This window comes from Arctopsyche grandis, chromosome 5 (assembly GCF_051622035.1).
Source record: "Arctopsyche grandis isolate Sample6627 chromosome 5, ASM5162203v2, whole genome shotgun sequence".
Taxonomy (NCBI): domain Eukaryota; kingdom Metazoa; phylum Arthropoda; class Insecta; order Trichoptera; family Hydropsychidae; genus Arctopsyche; species Arctopsyche grandis.
The window spans coordinates 4,055,225-4,082,635 of NC_135359.1; the positions used below are offsets into that span (position 1 = coordinate 4,055,225).

Below are 27,411 nucleotides of genomic sequence, written 5' to 3' on the forward strand. Positions count from 1 at the left end.
GTCTCTATATAGAAATATGTAAATACATTTTTGGCTCATATTTCTCACTTCAATATCATCAAAATATTGGCACCAGTTATAGAAATACGTCAATTTATATCACGATGTGAACTTTGAACTATTCAGTATTGATCTGAATGAGATGTACTGGATTAAGATATCTAAAATAAAATGATACAACTGTTTATAAATAATATTCTAAACAAAAATATACAAATGAAAAATTGTATACACAATATGAAGCTATATTTTTTGAAAGTTAAATCTTCTCTTGTGCGTATATATAAACGAAATTGAAAATTAGTATTTCAGATGCATTTTAAGAGTCGTTGACTTAATTGAAAAAATGTTTTCGACTCATTAGACACCGTGGGTAGACATCGTGTGTATGTTTAGTAGGTGCGAACATAGGATTCAGCAGTTTGGCAGTCTGTCGGCCGCGACGGGACACATTATAGCGTTTCCACTACCAATATTGTTATCGTTATCAAATTAAAGCAAATATTAAATCATCGTTAATATCATGACTTGTGTGTGAAATTAATAAAAACTGACTGCCGCCTTTAAAAATAAACAAATAAAAATTGAATAAGAAGTGCGCCGTGAACTTTCGTACAACTTCGCCTATTGAAAATTTTATATGAAAATCTCCAATTTAATTATTCCTACCGTTTTGAATAATCAAAAGTGGACTGTTTAGTGTTTTCGGTGAATGTTGATTTAAAATTAAAAAATGCACAGTGTTAAAATATGGATTCTATAAATTTCGGCAAGCTCACCGGCAAATCCTGTGACGTTTTGGACAACGGTTCAAAGGCGAAATTTGCGATGCAAAGCTACTCGAACTACACCCAATATCAAAACTATCAAAATCAATACGACTACAGCCAGCTCTCGTCCAAGTATAGCAATCAGAACGTTTTCAGAAATTACAATGCCTCGAATTATTACAACGAAGCAAAGGTAACGGACAGTGAACGCGTTCAGAGCGACTACGACAATGCCAAATGTGTTCAAAACGACACTTCGAAAGACAGCAAAACAGATAACAGTTTTCGCACTCTCGATGATTGTCCTCAAACTCAAAACAAAACAAACGCTTATGCGAAAACGGACCGTTTCGAGTGCGATCGATACGTCGGCGATACGAACGCTGCGAAATCGTCAGAGGAGGGCGCAGATGTTGCCAAAATGTCGATTGTTGATATTAAAAAAACCATCAACTCGGCGGTGAGGAGGAGGCGAAAGCAAAACGATGAAAAGGAATCGAAAGTCGAGATAAGTGGTGAAAAGTGTGCGCCGAAAAAAGGAGGCAAGAAGAGGAAGGACGCCGAAAACAAGGAGAAGAACAATAACGATAAATTTTTCGTAGACGGCGCTAATATTCTCGAAAGTTTGACCGTTCAAAAGTCTAAACATTGCGCTAAAAATAAAGGAAAAACCGGACACAGTTGCAAAATAGACGAGGAAATGGCCGCCGAGAATGATCAAGACGACCAATTCGACTTTTTAGACGACGAAGAGAGTATGAGCTCGTCCGAAGAACATATTCCGCACGTTTTAGCGCCGTTTTCTTCTGCCTCGGATATGGGATCTCCAGATGAAGATGGCCGATGTTTTGATAGCCCCAGCCACGGTAGGAAATGTCTCACTTGGGCTTGCAAAGCGTGCAAAAGGAAAAACGTGACGGTCGACAGAAGAAAAGCAGCCACGCTCAGAGAAAGGAGAAGATTGAGAAAGGTAAGGAGAACCCAAATTTATTATTGAGCAAATCCAAACAGCTTCCTTTCGAAAGATCATACCAAATCGAAGTCCAACGTGTCGAAATAAATACGAGTTTGAATTCGCCGACGAATTAAACGCTCGGACGAAGACACATGGACCGTCCCGTGGTTTACGGTCACTCTTTAATGTCGGGACCATCTCAAAGAAAGATTTACAATGTTTTCAAATAAATACATATCTCACTCGTCTAGCCCGTGAAGCGATCTAGTTTGTCCTTACGATGAATCTATCCGAATAATCGTACGAACGCGTGCGTACAAAACTCTCTAAATCAAAGCAAACATACATACATACATAAATACTGAAAGATTTCCAGCGTCTTCTTGTGTTGCAAAAAGCGAATACGAAACGTGTCATTGCGAATTCTAAAAGGAATATAATATTTTAGGGCACACACACACACATATGCACAAGCCAATGTTTACATCAGAGTGGACTATAAACGTGCGCTTTTTATCCATCAAATATGCAAGTGTCTCAAGGACCACACGTGCTCAAATTTGAATTGCCATCTTTGACTTAGCCTCGCTAAATATGCCAAACATTCAGATGGAACGCTCTTGAATTTTTTATGTACATGTGCGTGTATTATTTTTAATTCTAAATTCAGAAACGATTCGGGAGTGGTATAGAATTTAAAAAGAAATGACACGTGTCCCCAACATGTGAACGGATAGCCCTAATTTTGAATGCAGAAGCAGAGTGAATAAAAAAAACGCATGAAAAACATCCAATAACATGTGACATAAGAAATGCATTATATTACACATTACAAAATTGTCAAATTTTGCTCACACAAATGAATAATATTTACAGGCATTTACATATACATACATATATGTATACCTATGTATAAAGCTGATTGTTTGTTATACTATCTAATTTTTGTATATTAACAATTAAATTTCGTATATCATCTCACTTATGCACTTTAATCTATGTACATATATCATTAAGTGTCAAAGCCTAACATATAAAATTGTCTGAAAAAGTTTCATTTTTTATATTAATTCTCAAATTTAGTCTGCCAGAGCAACGTCGGGCAAATCGACTATTATACTAAAAATGTACATACATACGTATATTATATAAATTTGAATATTTTTTTTACATCCATAATGCATATAAATACTGTTTTCAAGTTAGAATCTTATAAGATTTCAACCATAGTTGAAATCTAAAATCATTTCGAATTTCAAAATTTCAAAACTTTTTTCCCCCAATGCCACCACAGACAATTCAACTAGTCTATACTTACTTTTATTTATTTTTTATTTTATTTCATAGAACATAAATACTCGCCTTTACAGATCGCTCCAAAGCGACGAGTGCAATTATACAGATACAATACAATCTACATAATTGCGAATTCATACAAAAATTCACATGTGACATCTATGGAAAAAATCACATTAAAAATGAAAATGGCGAACATCAAAATGCTGAATAACTTGAGATTAGCAAGAGAGATAGGAAAGAGATGTCAATTTTCACAGGAACCGTTTCAATGAAAATCAGAAACATTGACAAACTCTGATAAGAAAGGATCGATCTGGAGCATTGATGTATAATACACATAGATGGGCCCTGATGTGTGATTTTGGTCGGAGATCTTGTCTTCACTAACTGAGGGGTGCGGGGGGTTTAACTAGCGGGGAAGTAATGGTTTTTTTCCCTACGACGCAGCGGCACCTACCTACCTACTAAGAGAAACTGTGCATAAGACGTGAGGGCGGATCTAGTGTATTATACATCAATGATCTGGAGTCACAAACCAAGGCCTGGCCAGCAGCGGGACTCGAACCCGTGACCACTCTGCTCGAAAGCATAATATGCTAACCACTAGTCCACACCGCTACTTATTGATGTTTGTATTACTGTCCGCTATACAAATCTACAGCTTTCAAGAAATTTAGAGTCACCTAGATTGTTAAATTGATATAACTTATGTAGATGATAAAAGGTCCCCTCCTCATCAAAAAGTCCAATTTCGTAACTTTCATCAGCTCGAGTTACGCCGGACGTTTCAGTTAATTAATTATAAAAAAAATAATTGACTGAAATACGTACTTGAAAAGTGAAAATACAAGCTTTTCACCCTAATAAAATATGGTTAAAATGAATCCGCAGAGACTCGCCTTTCGGTACACGCTGCTGGAGAATACAACGGTTAAACGTGTTAAATACGACACACGCGGCTCGTATTATTCGTGTTTGTATTTTATAACATTCGGAAAGCTACGCTAAATTTTTCAATATCATATCTTACCGTTGATAGTTACGTGCGACACGTGCTATAGAACTTTTGCAGAAAGTGCAGAACCGCACTGAAGAATAACTATGTACTAACTACTAGACGGAAAACTATCCAAACTTTTAATTGAATCGTAACTGGAACGTTCCGTTGGCTGCATCCTGGATGTACAACACGAGACAATTAATTGGTGTAATCATCGTATAGGATAGATCGAACTTTTATCGTGTAATAATAACTCTTATGTGGCGCCTGTGTGTATACGCTGAAAGCTGCGAGTGTTAATTAAATATCTCATGGAGATGAGACTTCGCATTATTAACGGAAATGCTTTATGAATCCCTTGAGACACTGAGTCTGCTAATAGAAACTTGTTGTGCGTAGACAGATGCTCTAAACATGCATAAGTTTACATTTAAAAATAGCAAAAATATACCTTTATACTTGTTTGACAAATCAACAACGTCGTTATGCGATTCGACTTCATACGCGACATACAGAATTCGTTTATTTTAAATCATACATATCTACATATTATATTATATCTTACATATAAAACACTAAAGTTTGTTCGTATGTATGTATGTTTTTATGTACCTATGTATTTTTCGTCAATTTGTTCTGACGTCATCGAAAAAATAATTCGCTTTCTTCCGATTCAAAGGATTCGAAGTTCCCGGGGGCGTAGGCACCGAGGGCGAAGACCTAGGGCTTCACCCCTAGGGGGCGCAGACCCCGGGGGTGTACATATAATTTTTTATAAGAGACTTACTATATATGTTTGTTCGTGACAGTCAATTTAATAAAAAAAAAACAAATGAGTATTCAAATAAATTTAATACAATGTTTACTATTAGATTAGTCATGTTTAAGCGGTTTATATTACAAATACCGAGCGAAACCGGGTAAAAAAGCTAGTATATATATAAAATTGAATGTCTGTCTGTGTGTCCACTGAACCGATTACGATGGAACTTTCAGAATTTGTTGTATGCATGTCGGGGAAGATTACTGTGAAAAAAAAAGTCGCCTAAAAACGGAAACGGAAACGGGAATGAGTGTCATTGCAACGCAATAATTTCAAATGTGTTCGCTGTCTGCGTTTTTCCGACAAATGGGAACGGGAACGAGAACGGGAACGGGAATTGCATGCGTTGTTGTGGCATTGCAACGCATGCCGGGTTCAGCTAGTCGAATATATAATTTTGAAAGTGACTTTTTATGTAAGTATGTAAGTATGTATATATGTAAGTATATTTGGTTGGGAACTTCGTAAGCAAAACAAAGTTTCTATGACGACAATTCAATTGGTTGAATATAATATTTTTTTCGATTCAAATAAATTTAATAAAAAGACAAAGGAATATGTATTATTAGATTTACCATGTTTAAGTTGTTTATATTAGAAATACTGAGCGAAGCCGGTTAAAACATCTACTATATAATATCGCTATTCTGTGTGTCTGTCTGAGATAACGCTCGCCGTACTATAAGGGCGAAAACACACAGCACGGAACGTGGCACGTGGAACGTCGACAAGTTCTCCAACATTTCTTCAAATATGGGATACTCCGTTGTCGATCACTGTCAGGCAAGGATACAATTTTACTATAAGAAAAGTCACATCTCGTCTCTGAACCAAAAAAAGTCGACATTTATCGAAAAGTGTTATTATTGTTATACACGACGACATTTTTTAAAGGTTTTTGTGTACTGTTCATATGTACGTACGAATAGCGTAATTCATCGTAAAAACATGTCATGAGCATTGATCCGGAAGTTTTGCCAGTGCCGGACGCGCGGCATATTTATCGGCGTATTAGGGGTTGAAATATAGTCTCCAAACGGGATAAATGCACTCCCAGAGGACTCGTTTTTTTGCCCAACTCATTTAGTATGTAGCAGAGTAAATGTTTTCAACTCCGAGCAGGATACACAAGTCAAAACAAAGCGCGAGAGAGCGGTTTACGAGCCAAGGGAAACGCGATTTATGGGAAGCTCAACCGACGGCTCGCAGACGCCATTTTCAAACCCCCCCCCTCCCCCCACGGAAAGATTTTTTTAAAACTTCAACTAAGCCAAGAAGGTATGATAAATCAAATTTCGCATTTTTGATATATTACTCCCGCATACTTATGTACTCAAATAATGCAAAAGATTACCGAGTTTGATGTGGACTGCTGTATTTAAATGTAGAAAATACGTACGCCAGTGTTCGCCACGTGGGCTCTTTTCGGGCGAAGTTTATATTTTGGGCGTGAATCTTTTTTTTTCGACTAATAAAGGACGAATACCAGTCGATAAAGTGATGTTTATCTAGCATCTTTTAAGTAGAAATAAATGCAATGAATACTTATAGTATACTAGTGGTTTTACCCGGTAATATAATTTGTAGTAAACAGCTTAAACATGGTAAATCTAGTAACCATTCATTTGTTTTTTTATTAAATTTATTTGAATAGAAAAAAAATAATATTCAACGGTCGTCATAGTTTGATAACTTTGATTTGTTTTCGATGCTTCTATCCAAAACTTATATATACAAAGTCTCTTTCGAAATCATATACTAGATATTTAAGTATCTGCTATGCCCGTTCATTGAGACTATTTTCGTATGAAATTACCGTTAACTAATTACTGTTGTCTCTAAGCAAGACACTATTGAGCTGCCAGCAGGGATTTTCGTTTTATTTTAAAATAATACTTAAATAAAACAGAAAACAATATTTAACACGAAAATATTTACATATGTACTTCTTGATGTATTTTATTAAAATAATGTATTTTTATGTCAGTACGGAGGTCACATTTGCTAAATTTCAATATGCACTTAATTCAAAGAAAATTACAATACAAGAAAAACCGCACATCACTGCTCTAATAAAAAAAACCACACTGTGCAAAATATGCACTTAATACTAAATATAATATTTATTTTAAATAAACGGATCTTTCTTCAATTTTTTTAACTCACAAATGATGTCGATTTTGAAAATTGAGAGACTTTAGAAATAATATTATATTTAAAACGCCAACTACTGTTATTGCTGGTAATGTTATTTCACGTACAATAATAGAATTGGGTCGTTTAACTTTTTTAATTTTTTATAGATAATTTTTACGTATTTGTCTGTCTAGACAGCGAGCTTTTTATATGCACCTACATATATATATATATATATATATATATATATATATATATATATATATATATATATATATATATATATATATATATATATATATATATATATATGTAGTTATATGCACTTAATATGGGTGTTGGCATATTAAGTTATCAAATAAAAAAAATTAAAATATACTTGTCCATCCTGTGTTCGATCTGCACGCAGTCGAACTTTTTTCAAAAACCTTTTAAATATATTTATATTTAATTGTTTAATATGAAAAAAAAATTGTAAAAACTGCCTACCTACCTACATGTAAACAATATATAACACAAATACAGAAATTCATTAATTAAATAAATTTTCAAAAGATGGCTAAATGCTCAGAGACTTAGCGACATATATTGGCCTAGAGGAAACATTGGTAGCAAGCAGTATATATAGAAGTTTTTTTTCTTTTTGACTCTATTTTGCGCAACTCTCATCCATTCCACCCCACACATTTTCCTAATTTAATCTACCCATCTTCCCTACAGTCTTCCTTTTACCCTTTTTCATTCTCTCAGGTACCATTTTAGCACTTCTTTTGTCCACTTTTCACCCTCAAATATATATATTTATGGGAACTAATTATTTGGTGGGTTAAAAATAATTAAAATGATCAGTTAAAAATTAAGACTAATGATTAGTAGTTTAAATAATATTAAATAATATAAATGATCATAGCAATTTTTCGGATCATAACAAGATCGGTTAAATAGAGGCCTATTTTTATTTCGGCAAAACATCCCAGCTAGGACTAAACATAGCGGGTACTATTTTTTTAAAATCATTATTACTACTACATAATATCTTGTACATTTGCTTAATGAACATCATTAGAATTAACAACAGTGTCGTTTTTAGCGTCCATTTACTTAGACTTCATACGTTTCTAAAGATAATCTCGGATTTATAGCGATTTTAAATGTGACACTTCTACCTTTGATATGTATGTATGTACCTATATATGTATAATATATCCTCACACATAGGCGTAACTGTATTAACTGTACATAAGCTTTCATATAAAACGTGCAAGTTTGTATTTGCGACACGTGTAAAATATAAAGATGCGTTATCAAAACAGTCGTAGAATTATAGTTTCCGCAGTTTGATCTCAGGAATGTCACATCTGATTTGTCAGAACAGTGCAATCCAGAAATAAATAGGGATCCACACCCAGCTTTATATATTCGATTCGGACGTGTCTGGTTCTAATCCACTAGGATTTAGTAGAAGCGCAGGTTCACATACCTACGAATTCAACATAGCGTTCTTCAAATGCTCTCAAAAGTTTCAAAACATTTTAAATGTCAAACGGTGGAATCGCAGACTCTTTCACCGTCGCCTTTTTCCATTTTAATGAAAAAATGGTAGGGGTAAGTCTGAATTAAATTGATTCAATTTTTCACCAAGCGACCCTTTTGAGATTTGCAATTTATTCAACGAGAAGAAGGGGGAATATATATATATATATATATATATATATATATATATATATATGTATGTGTATATATTACACAAAAAAAAAGTAGAAAATCCTTTCACGTTCGTACGTAAATTGTATGTGAGGAGAAGTTTGTCTAAATGAGTTGGAGGAAAAATTATTTAATAAAGCTAAATCAGATCTGTGCGAAAACACATCAAACGCAATGACGCGGAGTACCGCAACGATCGCTCATCTCAAATTGGCCGTGTAGAATTTATGTAAATAATCCAAAGTGTCTCGTTCTATGCTATATGTATGTATATTACATAAGCTTGCTGCTATAAATTTTCCGCTGTATTTTTCAGGTGAACGAAGCGTTCGAAGTGTTGAAGAAGAGGACTTGCACGAATCCGAACCAGAGACTGCCGAAAGTGGAGATATTGAGAAACGCGATAGAGTACATCGAGAGTTTGGAAGACATACTCCACGGAGCACAGACTCAAGTCACATCTTCGAAAAGTTCAGAAGACCCTCCGAAATATCTGGTAAGTGCACTGACATTTTCCACTGTTGTCGACGGGAAACACTCTTCATAAATAATGTGCATACATTTCGTTCGAAATCTCCGTCTCGGGCGCAAATTGATTATTCATCAACGAATAAATTGTACAATCAGACATTTTACCGTCGGAATGCTAATGTTTAATATCGATTCGTACAAATAGAAAAAGAGCATGAAAACACTTTTCAAATAACGTGGTTGTATAAAATTTCATTTCTGAAAAAGCACGACACACTTTCATAATGAAAATTTTGATGAATTGATTTAGTAACCAAATAAACAGATTCCAATTATCCAACATGCACATATAGAACCACTGTAAATTGTTCAATTTATTATTGAATATTGCACTATTATCAAAGATTCGTGTGTACAAAATTTCAAAAAAATTGTTAATCGTTGATAAAATCATATATTTACATATGTAATGTATGCATATGTTACAGTTAAAGGGTAATATATTTTGACTGGTTGGAATATGTATATTCCATTTACCCCGGTAACAAATACCGTTATAGTTGAAGTGTATTTTCAGCTATAATATATTTTGACTAGTTGGAATATATTACGTTTAACCCACGTCAGTTGATTCATATTGTGAATTTCATTCCATCTGGTCAAAATATATTACAACTAAAAATACAGATAAAAAAAAATGCGGTCACCGGGCTAAATGGATAGGTTAGGTTAGTTATTTGTATTAGCTCCAAGTTTCCGATATGTATACAAATGTTACAGTTGAAGTGTATCTTCCAGTTGTAATATATTTTGACTAGTTGGAATATATTCAATTTAACCCGGTACCAACTACCGTTATATTATAGTTGTATTTTCAATTGTAATATATTTCGGCTAGTTAGAATATATTAACCAGCAGCGTGGTCTAGTGGGGAATGTTGAATTATTTCGTACTTGATGTTACGGGTTCGAGTCCCACTAAGTCTCGTTGTTAGCCAGACCTTGGTTTGTCGAGGTCGATCGTTTCTTATCAGAATTTTCCAATTTTTCTGATTTTCATTGAAACGGTTCCTGTAAAAATTAGCGTTTCCTTCCTTGCCATCCCAATTTTCTGTTAGTTAGTTAGTTGCAAACCTTTAGTTATTCTTATATCTTAGGTTTCGCCATATTCATCACCATAGATGTCTCTGTGGTTGTTTATCGAATAAAAATTCGTATTGTTACATGAAAGTTATTCATCGTTATTTATCGTATTCATACGATGTTTGTAATATCTGACCATAGATGTCAGATATTATTTAGATTTACATGTATCTATGTAATAATTATGTGGACCAGGAAGGCGCAATTGAGGTTTACCTGTTAAGCCTTCCTGGTATATTTGTATATATGTATGTATGTAAAAATAAAAATAAATAAATAAATATTCCATCTAACCCATTTAAGATGATTCATATGGCGAATTACATTCCAACTGGTCAAAATATATTACAACTTAAAATAAACTTCAACTATAAGTTAGTACCAGGTAATCTGGAGAGGTTAGGTTTTCGTGAAAATTGAGTTGTTTTGAACACATTTTTAGAGTTATCGTAATACGATACTCATAACCTTTATTCGTAATACCTAGCAAATATTAACGCATTATTGAATTCTAAAGCATTCGTAGACACATCAGATCTTTCGAACTCAATTGTTACATTAAAACAGGCGCACATTGTTGAAAGGGTATTTGCACTTATAGAGTTATATTTTACTAGTTGAATTGTATTCGAATGTGAATAAGCTAAAATGCCAGTTGGAGTATATTACAACTGAAAATACACTTTGACTGTGACATGAAAATTAGTTGAAATTAACAAATTTTGTATACATACTATTTTACAGTATTCTAAACTAGACACTAGGCGAATTTTGTAAGGACTAGATATCGATAGGCTCCCATACAAAAACATCCGGGAAACGCCTAGTATGTTTATCCGCTATGTAATTCGTCAGTTTTTAATAAATGTAGAATCGTGTAGGGCCTAGGGGAGAAAGTTCCCATACAAAAAAGTCTGAGCAACGCCGGGCAAGTGTCTTTTTCCGCTTAGTAAATCAACAATTTTCAAAATACATACATATGTATTATAATTACCAATCTTGATTTTGAACCGTTTGGAGGTTTTTTTCACAACTTTCATCTGTCTTATTAAAGTCGGGCGAACGCCAACTAATGAATATTGGAAAGTAAAAAATGTATTCAAAGACAGAAAGAAATGATCAAACGGTTATTTTTAATAGACACATTATCTACATGTTATTCATACGAGCAAGAATTTTTAAGCTATTAGGTGTGTTCGTAGATAACGATCGTATAAATTTTTCTAATTGGGTTGACTTAAAAAAAAAAGCAAAACAAAACGACACAACATTTCTTCTCTAAGATCACTGATCTTTTCCGTGGCAAAGTTTTTATATCCAATTAGTGTAAGAATCGGACTAACTAAGCCACCTACGCGACTCTCGTAAATTATTTTTTATCATTTCGAATATTTCTAAAGGAGCAGTTCCTCGAAGGCATTGATCATCCGATGCAGTTTGTCTAGAAATATTGATATATATCGTTTGTTGTGTTTCACGTCAAGAGATTTCAACGCAAGTCTTCCGAAGCGACCAGTACCATTTATCATGTTGTTTTTTCTCGCACATACATACGTTGGGAAAATAACATAAGTGGGTTAATGGTATTTTTATAGTTCGGAAACGGACGCTGGATCGTCCCAAGACATATATTGTATATTTTAAAAGTAGACAACGTCATTATAACTACGAATTCACTGGAGTTGTATCAATCCGCGCTCGAATTCGAAGAATGCAGTGCCAAAATATTTCCTCAACACGCACTTAAAAATTCAAAAAAAATCATTCAAAAATAATTTAACAAAAAATTCATATACAAGATACATAATATCGAAGAACGTCATTTTAGTTTCAGTGACGTGGATACATTTTTTACTGTCACCCGGTGCTATGTACGTCTTACGAAACATTTTACATTGAAATTTTTTTAAATATTGTGTCGTATCCAATTTGACGAGTCAAACAATGATCGTGTGTATTGATGTCAAAGATGATGTCAAAGATGATCGTATATTGACGGTGAAAATGGGGGAAGTAGGGGGGGGAGGGGACTTGAGGGGATTTTTCTGTGGTTCACATTGTTGGCAACACTAGTCCGATAGCGTTTGATTTATGGCGGCAACGAGAAAATGTCGCATCTATTTTTGAATTTGATATATAAATTATTTTCGAGCTCGATGTCGCGTCCCCCTATAAAACACACGTGGTTTAATGGCCGGCTCGAACATTTCCTAAATTCTATTCGTAAAAAAAAAAAATAAGCCACTGATAAATATCCGATTGCATCGTGTCGAACGGATGGCTACACTGTTCTAAAAAAGGATTCTCGCTCAATTAAAAACATATTTTTAAACTGATTAAATTCGATAAAAATGTTATAAAGAAACTGTGAGGGCGAAATCACACAGCGGTGAATGTGGCACGTTGTTTTTTACTTTATCTATGTACTTAGTAACAATAGATGAAGTTTTGTGATCATGTGAAAATTCGAACTCGAGATTTTGACTGATTCGAACTCAGAATCGATTACTGATCACGTTTTCATGATCTAGAAAAAATGTGTGTGTGTGTGTGGCTGCGTATTTTGAGGATTTTTTGAACACAGTTAGTCCTATCGAACCGAAACTTGGTATCGGTTGCTGAAATTCTTATCGACACGACGTGAATTTTTTTCAAATTTTTTAAGTTGACCGGAAATGGTACCTCCCCTTATAGGTGTCCTCTTTTTTTTAAGTTTTTGAATTCAATTATCTCCCAAACCGCTGACTGAATCGGATTAATTTTTTTTACATGTAATAAAAATAATAATATCTATAACCTCATATTTTTTAAATATTTTTATCTGAACCGGAAGTAGAAGTTTTACTCTAGATAATCGAGGTTTTTTATTTTTTTCTCAGAAACCTTTTAGTTTATTGAACTGAAATTTCATATCTAGAAGTTTAAGCGTAATAGCAAGTTATGGATACAATTTGGTAAGCATCCCTCAACCGGAAGTGGCAGTTTACTCTTGTTTTAGATAGTTTTAAACATATAGCCAGCAGCAAAGCTTTGTCGTTAAGCTTCTGCTTAGCGTCGATCCCATGAGCTGACCTCGATTGAAAAGAATTTTTCTGAGTGTATCTGTAAGTGCTGCTGGTCAGACCTGGATATTTGTGACTCCAGGTAGATCTTTTCCTTTCAGAGTTTGCCTATTTTCTCTGATTTCATTGTTGAAACGGTTCCCGGTAAAATTGGTTAAATATCCTTCCCACCTAAGTCTAAGTCGATCGATTCCTATCCTATCAGATTTTGCCATTTTATCTTTTTTCGTTCCTCACCAAATTTGCAAAAACCATCCTACCCACTATGTCACCACTATTTGAATATGATTTCAAAAAAGTTCAATAACATGGAGTTGCCCAAGAGCAACCCATAACATTATCGTTAGAAAAAACCTTAAGTTTTTATTAATTAACCTAAATATTTACATTCAATTTTAAAATTTACATATATTTATTGCATAAGTTTTGTACCAAGTTCAGACCTTGTCCCAACTTTTTGGCAAATCATCATATTTGGCAAATCGACCAAAGAGATTCAGTGAATATTTTAAATTAAATAATAAAATGTACAATATATTGAATACATATTATTTTCAACATTCGAAACATCACGAATTTTTTAATACAACATAAAGGCAAACTTTAAAGAAGATCGACACGATTCGAGTAAGTCAAATCAAGAAGAAAAAAACAAGCTGGCATCACAAACTGAAATGACCTTTTCAGCGCATTTCGAGTATTAATTTCGAGTATTAATAACAGACATTCGAACAGTTTTCATCGACGAATTTAATTCAAAGCGAAATATGATGCAGAAACTAAGTTTTATTTAAAACAAGCCAACGTACATATGTACATCGACGATGATAAAATTTAATTTTTAAACAAACACAAAGCGATAACGGATCGTTAGACGCCGTTAAGCCCAACGTAACGGATCCACTTTGAACGAGTCGAAACGCTTATAAAGTACAATGTAATGTTACGTTTCCGACGGACGGTGAATATTCATGACTCGCAAAAAGATGCAAATTAATATACGAAACTTTACAATTTGACACTGTATAGTACTGGCCCAGTCACACAAGTTCGTATCTACAAAACAATACAATTTAAATTATAAAAATCAAAAAAAATATTATACATAAATATGTATGTACACATGTGTACTATAAAGGCGAATGTTTGTTTGTTATATCTTATTTCAATTTAAAACCATAAAATTTTGTATATATTTATACTGTAAGGGTAGTCTAACTTGAAACATACATATAATACTTATTTTACCAACTTTTAATGAACCGAGTAGAGCTGGGCGATTCGACTATATTACATATGTTATAAAATCATTGAAAAATTCATTTCTACATTCTAGAGTATGTCAAAATAAGTGGATCAATTTAGGGTTGAATAATTCTTGATTAATCATAATTATAATTCTGAATTAAAACTTTGTCTACATCTTCAACAGAAACAAATTAGACCATAAGACATTTTTACGACACTCATTTGAGGTTTTATTTATAAATGGTACACTATTTTAATTTTATCATTTTTTATTTAAATGAATACTTCATAATATCAGAAACCTAATTAATAATAAACTTTAAACTACAAATAAATTATTGAGATAATTTCACTGCTCGATTTCAGACTTAACATATGTACATATATGTATGTATGTAGTTGTTTATAAGTTAAAAACCTCAAATCAAAATATGTAGTTAAGAAACGTGTTATTATTACTCAAATTTCGAATTATATACATAATTACAATACGTGAAAAATTATGACTATAAACTATAAATTATTACGATAATTTCAACGCTCAATTTCTGACTGTATATACACATACTTACGTAAATATGTAATACATAGTATAATATTAAATTTAAGTAAGAAACGTGTAATTATTATTCAAATTTCGAATTATATAATTACAATACGTGAAAAATTATGACCATAAACGATAATTTCACTGCTCAGTTTCGGACTTTATATACATATACATACATAAATATGTATGTAATACATGGTTGTTGATTTTTTTTTTAATTTATACCAGAAAGGCCTAACAGGTAACCCCAATTAGTCTTCCTTGCCAGAAACACTGTACATTTGATAGAAGTATTATTAGTATTAAAAACATAAAATACATACCAATTAAAACACAAAGACATCTATAGTCAAATTTGTAAATTTGCAGCATTTTATACAATTCAGCGAAATTCGAGATTGCTGAAAACTCAAAATGGGTAAGGTTACCAATTTGTTGGAACCGTTACAATGAAAATCAGATAAACTGTCAAACTCTGATAGGAAACGATCGACCTGGAGTCACAAATCCAAGGTCTAACCAATGGGATTTGAACCCGTGACCACTTTGTTCAAAGCCTTATATGCTAACCATTAGTCTATTCTATAAATTAGAAACCTCAAGTCAAAGCATGTAAGTAAGAAACGTGTAATTATTATTCAAATTTCGAATTACAATACGTGTACCTAATTTAAAGGCCATTAAATGCGAGTTAATATGACACATACAGTACATGAAAGACTAGATACGATCCGGAAAAGGTATTAAATATACATATTTATATGCAGGAGCGTGACTTGGAGACTTTTTGCTATTTCTGAAGGGTTTGTTGTAACATATTGTATTAAACTTATTATATTAATTATTGAATAATAATATTATTTCGGGACAAAACGGACGCGGTAGGATTTGTTGCGAAACACGTCAGCTGTCGGCGAGGGCGTCGGAAAATGAGTAATAAATTTTGATGGGAATCTCCAGATGATTTTCTTTTGATGAGAAAAGTTCGTCCATAAATCTACGCCGAGGTTTCAACGAATTAAATAAGTGCCGCTCAATCAGTAAGTATAACTAACTAAAGTTCTAGCACTCGTTAAACAACCGACAAAGTCTGTGACAAACCGAGAGACTGTGAGAAATAAAATAAAAAAAAGCACAACCGAGCAGTAGTGAAATAATGCATGTCAGACATTTCCTCAAATCTTACCAGGGGAAATATTACCAAATTTACGTAGTTTTTTGGTTTTTTTTTTTTTGGATTTTATTGCCGAGCGTGCGGATAAGAATCGGAACAATGCTAGGCATTGTGAAAATGCAGACTTCGGAGACTCGAACTCTGGCACTTTGGCTTAGAGCCAGGTTATCTATTCACTGGGATGCTGCTCTAATTAGGTGGTTCATATACCTATAAAAGAACAAAACGTTGCGAATCTAGGAATCGTCTATTTCCAGAGTGTACATAATTTGTACGGTGTGCAAAACATGTTATATCGCGTCGCAAATGAACACTCGAATTGGTTCTGTTTTGTAACGACTTAAGTCACCGCTTGATTGAAATACCTGGAAACGGCTACGAAAGATTAAATAAGTACCTGTTTCGAAGGTCTTGAAGCGAACGGTGGTGTTTCTTGATTGAATATTAACTTGGCTTTTCATTTCTTGACGAATTTCTGGTTGGTTCGATTCCTAAAATAAATTTGTCACATTGTAATTTAGATTGGATGCGATTTCAATAATTAATTCCTTTATCGCTTTTTATATAATAACTAGCGGGTGGTTTCGGCAAGGAACTGATACACGAATTAAAATAAAGTTATATCTATGTATATGTACATATATATATAAAATTGAATGTCTGTTTGTCTCTCTGTCTGTCTCGTATAGGCTCCTAAACCGCATGTACATGTTTTGTTTTGTCTGTCTCGTATATACTCCTATGTACATGTTTTGTATCTTAATGATTTGTGTTCTACGAAGAAATGAATCACACAAGAAAAAAATCAAAAAAGTAAAATAATAGATAAATTAGAGACAAATTGAATGTCTATTTGTCTCTTTGACTATTTGTTTGTATGTCTCGTATAGGCTCCTAAGCCACTCAACCGATTACGATGGAACTTTCAGGATTTGTTGTATATATGTCCGGGAAGCTTACTGTGAAAAAAAATGGGAAATAACCTCCTAATAATAATATTTGCAATTAAGATTTTACCGACGCGAAAGTTTGAAGCGCCATTGTGTAGTCAAGGAAATGTGTTCGTTGGTAACCACGTTACACGTTGGTTTATGACGACACAGCTTTAAAGAGACGTTAGTAGAGCTCCAAGCATCACTTGCCGGGTTCAGCTAGTATATAAATAAAAATATAATAACATTTTATCAAAATCAATTAAAAATTATACCTCATGTACATTTGTGTAGGTATGTATTGTTAAGTACTCTCGATTTATTTTTTAAACTCTCATACTCTAATTTGGAATGTTTACGCGGTCATACGTGGGAATAACAAAAAAATAAAAATTGCGATAAGATAAAATACTTCATAAGAGACAAACATTGACACCATCGAATCGACTATATAAACCGTACCCGCAGTACGACATTCAGATATTTATAAGAATCTATAGTTATACAGTCAGAACATCAGATTAAGTCAGTATAGTACATATATCCAGTTCAATCAGCAGCACCTCTTAATTAACGGTCCTACGCGTATCTCAAGTTCATCGTTCCAATATTAAGTTCAAGATCAAAGTGTCGTTCGAATATACTATAGTGTCTAACTAAAAGCATAATATGTATAAGAATTCAATAGGTAACGAATCTCTTTTATTTATATTTGTAATAACTTGTTAACTTAATAAATTTTAATTAAATAAAAATAACAAAGAAATATTGATGTTGAATGAATTTTCAAATACTTATAAAATAAATTTATTCAGGCTATTTCAAAACTCGCAAATTTATTTTGAAATGATTTCGATGTTAAATTTTACTACGAAAGTTTACTTAAGTTTATTTATATTTTATCAAAATTTAATTCAAACGGTTAAATTACGTAAAAGCGTTTAAATATGATATTGTATACAACTGAAATAATAAACGTAAGAATATGAGTGGTAAATTTTTCATACGTTAAATTATTATTAATCCGTTTATTATTTTATGTAGGTACATTAAAAATAGAATACTCAGATTACGCATTTAATCAATGTTTTCACACAGACTCGTTATATGAAAAAGCTTGATACAATTCAGCGCCTAATTCAAGGTTATTTTTGTCAGAAAATAATTAAAACATCAAAATTTGATTAAAAATAAAGTAAAGATATATATGTATATTAATAATGCCAAATTTTTACAGGTAGACCAAACCTCGTCGTATTCTTCTGGAGCTGATACAAGATCTCCTGGTGTACAAAACAACCACAAATCCAACATCGGAAGTGTAGAAGGCTTAGACAAATTCCAACCGATTCAAGATAAACGTAAGACTATAAATACTAAACTTTACTTATTCTCAATGTAGATGTATCATCAGTGCCGGTCTTACACCCAATGCGCCCTCGTGAAATTTTTTCTAAATACCCTTAGAAAAAAATTTCGCCTTTGGCGCTCTAATCTAAATTTATGTATGCCTTTTTGCGCTCTAACTTTAAAATTTAAAGCGCCTTTGACTCATCGAGCGGCGCCCTAACTTATTTGGCGCCCTCGGGCGCTGACCGACCCAGCCCCCTCCTAAAACCGGCACTGTGTATCATAGTAGTACTGTCAGAAACAAAATCAACATGTAATTACTATTTAATTTATATTTGCACTAATATATAGGAACATCTATTTGTATTGAGGTAGTACATAGGTAGGAACATACGCAATTGCCATTGGTCATAAAGATATCTGGGCTATTATGAACTGTATACAAAGTATAACTTCCCGGAATTAAAAAAAAATAATATATGTATGTGTTACAGTGAAATTGTTATTGTCAGTGAAATTATAATTTCACTAGTGAGATTACAATTTCACTAGTGAGATTACAATTTCACTAGTGAGATTACAATTTCACTAGTGAGATTACAATTTCACTGACTCAAGCAATGAGTACGAATGTAACAATAGAATTACAAATTCACTACTGAAATTCGAACGCTAATGCACCATGCGTTCGAATTACAACTACCCTAACTTAACCTTAAATAAATAAAACAAATCCTAAATGGACCCAACCTAACCTAACCTTAAATAAATAAGTGTTAAGATATTATGGGGGTAGGGCGAGTGAGACGATTGTGTTGGTAAAGCAAAACTGTTTATTAAGACAGCCGGGGAGGAAGTGAGTGCTTACCGGCGAAGCACTAGTCAACTGGTTTTAGAGTCAGGACCTCGGCCACAATATTATGAGTTGTTTGCTTCAGTCCCACACACGTGGCATAAAAAAGCCAAATCGAAACAGATAGTAGACCACGGAGAGAGTGGGCATGGACAAGAGAGGGGTTGCGGGGAGGGCGTGTAAGTGCGAGTTCGGCATCGGAGTGGGGGTGGAGAGGAGCGGGGATGTGACGTGAGTGGCGCGATTCGTGTCGGCGACGCACTCAACAATCTTATAAAAATAATGGCATTTATATATCATCCATCCATTTCACTATCTGCAATCTATGGCATTTCACTATCAGGGGATGGAGAGGCCAGTGAATATGTAATTTCCGTAGTGAAACTATAAGTATACCCAGTGAAAATGTAATTAGATATGATTCCACTGAAACGTCAGTGTAATTATAATTTCACTGTGACATACATACGTATATCCATATGTATAGCTATTGCACAATATGCACAGCACTATACATGTTGCGCAGTGCATATATAAACTGACATATCTGTCATCGTTGCTGCAAAAATAATATCCAACGGTGTTTAATTATCAAATAAACTATTTTTACATCAGAAGAGTACGAAAAAGTGCGAAGTTTACTTTTAGAAATTTCACACGACATAAATTTAAGTCATTTGGGTTGGTACATAATAAAAATCTTCTACCAATAGAAAGTGAGATTCACATATCGTCAATTACCTTGAAAGTTACATAAGTCAACTGTACTTCATTTCGAGAAACATTTCGTAAAACAATAAATATAATGTTTTGCGTTAAACAATATTTAAAAATACTAGTGGCCTGTAATACGTTTATTCTGCTTTTCCGAGACTCTGAACATATCGAATTAACCCTTCGAATGCTGACCGACGCCGATCGGCGTTTTGCAAACAAGTCCATGGGCCTCAAATAAGCCTACGCTAAGCCTTTCTAGGTAGCATTGAAAAAAAAAAACATTGAACATGGGTTGTGTAATCCGTGTCATTCGTTTGTCAACGTTTATAAAGACTCGTTTACACCGTAATTTCTGAATTTATAACTAAAGGGCGGATAGAGAGCGTGCTTTTTCCAGGAATCACGGCGTTTTGGGTCTATTCACAAAGCCAGAGTGCAATAAAAAAAGGTTCGGCGAACCTTTAACAAAGGTTCATCATAAAAATGAACAATGCACAACGAACAATAAACAAAGAACGGCACGCTTCCGGTCCTACCTCTATTTATAACCATAGCAGAATTTCCCGATAGAAATGCCTAACTGCTGAGTATTTTAGATTGTGGCTTGGCATTTGGATTGTGAGCATTACATTTTAACAACAATGAAGAACATGGAACTAGTTTTGGAAAAATACATTCATTTGTTTATTTCATATCGTTGCAAGATATATCAGAGAGTCTAAACACACCTTTACAAAACTTGAAATCCCTGGCGGTAGTTATCTAGGCTTCGTTTGGAATAGCTACAATTATTATACCTGCTTTCTATTGGATATCTAAATAATTCTAATTGGAAATGTTGGCGAAATTTTCAGCGTGACGGGCTCTCAACAGAAAAACGTCAGCACTCAAAGGCTTAAAAGAAGCAACAACAATTTGTGTTTTAAGTCAAACAGAAATAGTGTTTTTGGAACTGAATTTTACTACCACTTTATAATTTACTTTTTCCAATTTCAAATTGCCGTTCTCAAGTAGTCAATATGAAATAATAAGAGCATTGAAAATCCATCGTAAAAGCATCGTCATAATAAAACAAACCCAACATGAAGCTTGTATGATGTAAATATAACGTTGACAGGCATACTAATTATAATTACATGTAATTTCATAAGCAATTTGTATGTGAAAGTGGTAAGATTACGACGTGCGATTTTCATTGCATTGTGGATTTCGCAAGCCTCCGTTTTGAAACTTTGCAAAGTCTCAGAGTGCGCGTGTTTGGGAAAACAAATTTTCGCGGCAAGTTCGAACAAGCAAAATATGATACAAAGGCCAAAGTTGTTTTAGTAAGCGGGTGCATATATATATATGTATGTATATTCATACAAGATAGGTACATATGTTACCGAACACAATACGCAAAGGAGTGAGGGTTTCTTTGTGTAAGAAAGGCATAGGGTGGCTATATAGTTTAGAACGTGCTGAGAAAACGAAATGTCTCGGTAGGAAAAGGGCCAAAATCGTCCGCCGATAGCCCAAGAGATGGGCTAAAGGTCCGAAACGTCATTTTTATTCGCACGATTTATGAATGGCGCGTTTAAGTGATAGTTCCTGGAAATTTACATGTTGCAAAAGTCAAAAAAGTTATCCGAAGCGTTGAAATGTGATATTTTATTATCTACATATGTATGTGTAATGCAGATAATAGTTAAATATAAACCAGAACCAGCAGCGTGGACTAGTAATTAGCATATATGCTTTCGGACATAATGGTCCGAAATTGGAATCGAAATCGAAAATCGTAACCGGAATCAGAACTGAAATCAAAACCGGTAATTGGAACTGAAATCGGAACAGAAATCGAAATCAAAACTCGTAACCGGAATCAGAACTGAAATCAAAACCGGTAATTGGAACTGAAATCGGATTCGAAATCAAAATTGAAAACGGAGTCCAAATCGATATCGATATCGTCGTCATAGAAAATTATTTTTATTTTTCGATGACATCACGGATTCAACGAACCAAACCTCACATACAAAGTCACTTTCGAATTATTAGATATTAGATTATTTAAATGTTGAAAATTAAGATTTAATAGTTAAAAATAAGACAAATAAAATCTTGAATATATGTACATATGTATGTATGTATGTATAATTTAATATATTTAATTAAATTCTACTCCATTATTTAAAATTATTGAGCCCTGTGATTAACTTTCAACTAATCTATAAGATTATTTTTGTTGGTATTACTTTTTTTTTGTATTTTTTATCAAAATTTTCGCGTAAGTTTTGCATAATTAACCTAAGATTAATGAGAAAAAAATATTTTTTTCTACGATTCAAAAACAAGCGTTTATAATTATGTACAACAGCAACAATATTGAACTGCTGTATTGTCATTATGCGACATTTTTAAAAAATATTGTAATTTTTTTTTAATGAATATAATATAATATGTCAAAACAATACCCACAATGGTCAGTTGCATTGCGGAAAACCTCATTTATTTACATATATGTATGTTATATGTACATATATATATTTTTTAATTTATACCAGGAAGGCCTAGCAGGTAACCGCAATGCACCTTCCTGGCCAAAAACATTGTATAATACTAGTACTATACATACAAAGTAAATACATATCAATTAACATCCAAATATTTTTGCTTACGTCACGCGATATAAAAATACGTACTTTTCATATGATACGATTTCGACTGTTTCGGTGTTAACTTCGGTTTTATAATTTTATTATTTTTTAATGCATAATTTAATTGGCATAACCGATTTCCAATTACTATTTCAGTTCCGATTACGATTACTTATTACTATTCATATTGTAACTTCATTTTAAATCATGTACCAAACCGAAAGCACCCGTTGAAATTTCAACGGGCATAAAACTAATATTATAATAAAAGTAAATACGAGTATACACTCAGTATTGCCAGGTTGCCTCGCCTCTCCACTAGGGATCCCAAATATTCGTCGACTATTCGAATACCGAATAGTAAATCAAGAGCTATTCGAATATATTCGAAAATTAAAAAAAGGTAATTACATATTTACCAAGCATAAATTTGAATTAATCGTCTTATCATAGTTGCCATTGAATTCCACCTCGTTTTTACAGCCAATAATAATTTACCAATTTTTTATTTTCTTTATTCATTATGATTTCTTGTAAAAATGTATATTTCGCAGGTGACTTCTTAAATATTCGTATTATTTTTCTGATGTTTTCTAAAACTTCGTAGAGATTATTCTCGATCGGAAAGTTTCAAACATTTCCGTATTTAATGAATACAAATCTGTTTCTTCACATGTAGACATTTCAACCTCTTTCATTTCATTATCTTCATTTTATCAAAATTATCCCCATTATATATTTCATTTTCTTCATAATCGTCGGCTTCTTCGTCGTCACTCTTTTCATATTGATTTTGTGTATTTAGTTTATAAAAAAATATATACACGAATAATATTCGAATAGTTGATGAAATATTTGAATAACGAATGGATGAAAATTCAGACGAATAATTCGAATACTCGAATATTCGAATATTCGATTGGGATACCTACTCTCCACTCACGTCATATCTTGTGAGAGAGAATATAGTACGGACTGCGCGAAATTATTGTCAAAATTGAAAGAGAGGACATTATGGGTATTATATAAATAAAAAAGATAGAGAACAAAATAATTGTGTTATGGTGCTTACGGACTAAACCAACGACGATTTTGGGCCAACTTTTTAACCAGCAGTAGCGTACAAAATATCGAAATAAAAATTAAATTTTAAAATTGAAATTAAATATCAAAATCAAGCTAAAGAGCGAGATTGAGCTAAAATTAGATCATCGTTGATGTTTTGAATTACAACAATGTTTTGAATTACGACGATACGCATTTAAAACCAGAGAAATATTATAATTTCTCTGCTTACGAGCGAAAAAAAATATTGTTAAAGTCGTCATGAGATGTTACTGTATTTCTACCGTCGACGATCGATAAAAAAAAACAATTCATAAAAAAACGCGGTGTCGGATGTCGGTGATTTGTCAAAGGGTTTTTTTTCTTTCGTCGAAATAAAATTAATAATCACACATTATCCGATAAAATTTACCTCTGAAATGATTTAATTAATTGATTTATTTAGACGAGAGAAACAACTGAAGACTAAAATAATTTTGGTTGATAAACCGACAACGTAGCGGGTTGGGACCATCGCTCGGTCACCCATACTTATACATGAGATATTCTCAGTAACTGCGCATTACGGGGAAGTAAAAATAATAATTCTTTGATTTTTTTTTTTCGATCTTAGTGCTTATCTTCGTAAGTCAAAACATCTTCGACAAACAAAAGTCGAGGATTACCTGTATGTGATTGTTGATGATCTAATTTTAGGTCGATCTCGAAAATTTATTTAAATTGGGCATGTTCTGTTTTAACTTTCAATATTTAATTTTAATTTTAATATATTGATTATAATTTTATTTTGATATTTGAATTTAATTTTAATATAATAATAATATTTTTAATTTTGATATTTAATCTCAATTTTTAAATTTAATTTTTATTTCGATATTTTGTACGCTACTGGTTTTATCCTGCTGGTTAAAACGTTGGACCAAAATCGTCGTTGGTTTGGTCCGTACGCAGCATTAAAAGAGAGAACATGTTCTCTAAAAAATAGACCTATTGGCAACCCTAACATGTAAAACAGAACCGTTCAAATTCTCAAAAATTTCAGTTGGGTTATAAAACCAGCAATATTATATTATGTGTATGTATATAAATTATCGTTAGACAGATTCACATAATCGCTGGTCCACATCTCGCCATCGTTGCATGTGTGGGTTGCGGTCAACGGAAGCGCCAATTAGGTGCGTTTCAGGACATGAAAGGGGATCACGCACCATTTGCCGCACACACACCTCCCTCGTGCCATTTAAAATAATGAGACGAGATGTAAAATTAACACTGGTCCATCTCGGAGACCGCGCTCTTATGCAAAATCGACAAATCATCTCGACTTAATGACGCGTTGCATCGGTTGCACCTATGCACAAAGAACTGTTGTCGTCGCATCAACGGCTAACGACCAAATGCATAACATGAAACGATCCAAATGTGACTCACGATGAACACTACTGATATACGGAATAGAAAATATGTACATCATATCATATCATAAGACCAAGCCCGGCCCGTGGGTATATGGCGCCCCTAGGCAGATTGGTTTCAGCAACCCCCCCCCCCCCCTTAAATTTTGAAACAATAAATTTCAGGAAAGTTCTTGAAATTTTATGTTGAAGAAAAATATATTAACCCTTGTTGAGTGCTGACGTCTTTTCTGTTGAAAACATTTCCAACTAGAATTATTTAGAAATACAATAGAAAGCAAGTATAAAAATTGTAGCTAATCCAAATTTCCAAATTAAAGATTTCGAGTTTTGTAAAGGTGTGTTTAGACTCTCTAATATGTCTTGCAACAATATAAAACAAACAAAAGAAGTCTATTGATGAATGTATTTTTCCAAAACAAGTTCCATCTTCTTCATTGTCGTTCAAATGTAATGCTCACTCTAACTTCCAAGCCACAATTTAAAATAATCAGCGGTTAGGGATTTCCATCGGGAAATTCTGCTATTGCGCTGGTAGCGTCGGTGATGCACAAAACGTATCACTTCGTAATTCATGCGTCAATTTCTTTCCGAAACCAGCCGTTTCGATTTCGATTCTGGATTCTAGAGGTGCACACACACACGCATTCATTCATCATATCGAGCGGGTTGGATTGCTAAGTATATAATGTGCCACTTTTTAATACGATTAATATTACGAGCGCGTGCGCCTATAAATTACCTTACATTATACTTATATACAACATTATTATTCGTGTTTCAATTCCTTTTCGAAATCAACGGGCACAACACTAGTTTTATATAAAATACAATTCCAAATTATCATTTGTACTGATGACAGTTTGCTGTTTTACAAGTTTTATTCGCGAGTCTTTGATATTTGACAGTCAACTTCCTGCGTTTCTCATACATTATAATACTTTGCAATCAGTATTGTTACTTCCAGTAGAAAAATTAAGTTGAATATATAATGTTTTATAAGTTCAAAGAAAGCCAAATTTTATTTTTGTAATTTTTCAATTTAAAAATAAAAAAAAAGAAAAATGGGGGCGCTTCGCAGCGCCCCATGTCCATGGCGCCCTAGGCATGTGCCTAGTCTGCTGCACCTTTGAGCCGGCCCTGCACAAGACCCAAAAGCATGCTATTGCATATTTAACTTGAATCTGTTTCTTAAAAACAGTGATACATTATCAATAATTCAAAAGCATATTGCCAACAAGCGAAAGTATACATATGTACTTGTGTTTATGAAGACAATTAACAATAATTTTCCAGAAATTCTACATTTTGAACAAAGGGTTTCAAACTGATGGAACTATTTTACTAATTTTAAAGAAATTATGATGTGAAGTTTATATTAAAGTGTGTTTTACCATTTCAGGATATTCCCCGTCGACTGGATCGAGTTTGGATTGCCTCAGCCTCATTGTTGAAAGTTTGAACGATCGTACCATATGCCGTCCCAAAGATGACATGTCGTAGTTAAATATTTCTGAAATTATATTGTACATATATGTATATTAAATAGGCTGATTGAATTTTATACGAATTTGTAATTTAAGGTATAGTTAAATATTTTTTGATAAAAAGAATTGAGAGAAAAATAATGTACCTGTTCATTGAAAAAAAAAATTTAATATCACAATGTGTATTCATTTGCAAAAAAGAAGCCCCTTAAAGTGCACCGGGATACTTTCTAGCCGATTTTACATTGATTGACGCCCATTCCTGCAATACTGATGCCGACGACCAATAGCATTTGAATGTGACGATGGAATCGTGCCAATAAATAGGACCACGTCTCGAAGCTGACCAATAATAATGCATCTATGTTGTAAACCGACGGACGCCCGATGCCAACTTTCGCCTGGATATAATCCAAAGCATTTAATATGTCAGATTCGTTTTCATTTTGTACTATTTCAAAATGATAAACATCTTCAATCGCGCAAATTAAAATTGTCACTATTTGAAATATAAGCTTATGTAAAGCGGAAGACGGCCAAATCAATTTGGCCAATTTGTGAGAGAATACATCATGGAATATATACACACATTCATAACAAGGAATACACTCAAAAGAA

At 33.3% G+C, this 27,411-nt stretch overlaps 1 protein-coding gene across 1 annotated transcript; it reads left to right on the top strand.

The window, feature by feature from the left end:
* The first annotated feature begins 388 nt into the window (after positions 1–388).
* On the top strand, positions 389–27,404 carry nau (myogenic-determination protein nautilus). Its single transcript, XM_077431708.1, has 4 exons — positions 389–1,740; positions 9,004–9,183; positions 18,505–18,628; positions 26,709–27,404. Exons 1-4 carry the CDS (start codon positions 751–753, stop codon positions 26,807–26,809), a joined length of 1,395 nt encoding a protein of 464 aa, XP_077287834.1. The 5' UTR covers positions 389–750; the 3' UTR covers positions 26,810–27,404.
* Positions 27,405–27,411: the final 7 nt, after the last annotated feature.

What these genes read in the sequence shown, in the direction of transcription:
- nau (XM_077431708.1), top strand. Translation starts at nt 751, where the DNA reads ATGGATTCTATAAATTTCGGCAAGCTCACCGGCAAATCCTGTGACGTT. An exon ending in AAAGGAGAAGATTGAGAAAG is followed by an intron (nt 1,741 to 9,003) that starts GTAAGGAGAACC and finishes TGTATTTTTCAG; the next exon opens with GTGAACGAAGCGTTCGAAGT. An exon ending in AAGACCCTCCGAAATATCTG is followed by an intron (nt 9,184 to 18,504) that starts GTAAGTGCACTG and finishes AAATTTTTACAG; the next exon opens with GTAGACCAAACCTCGTCGTA.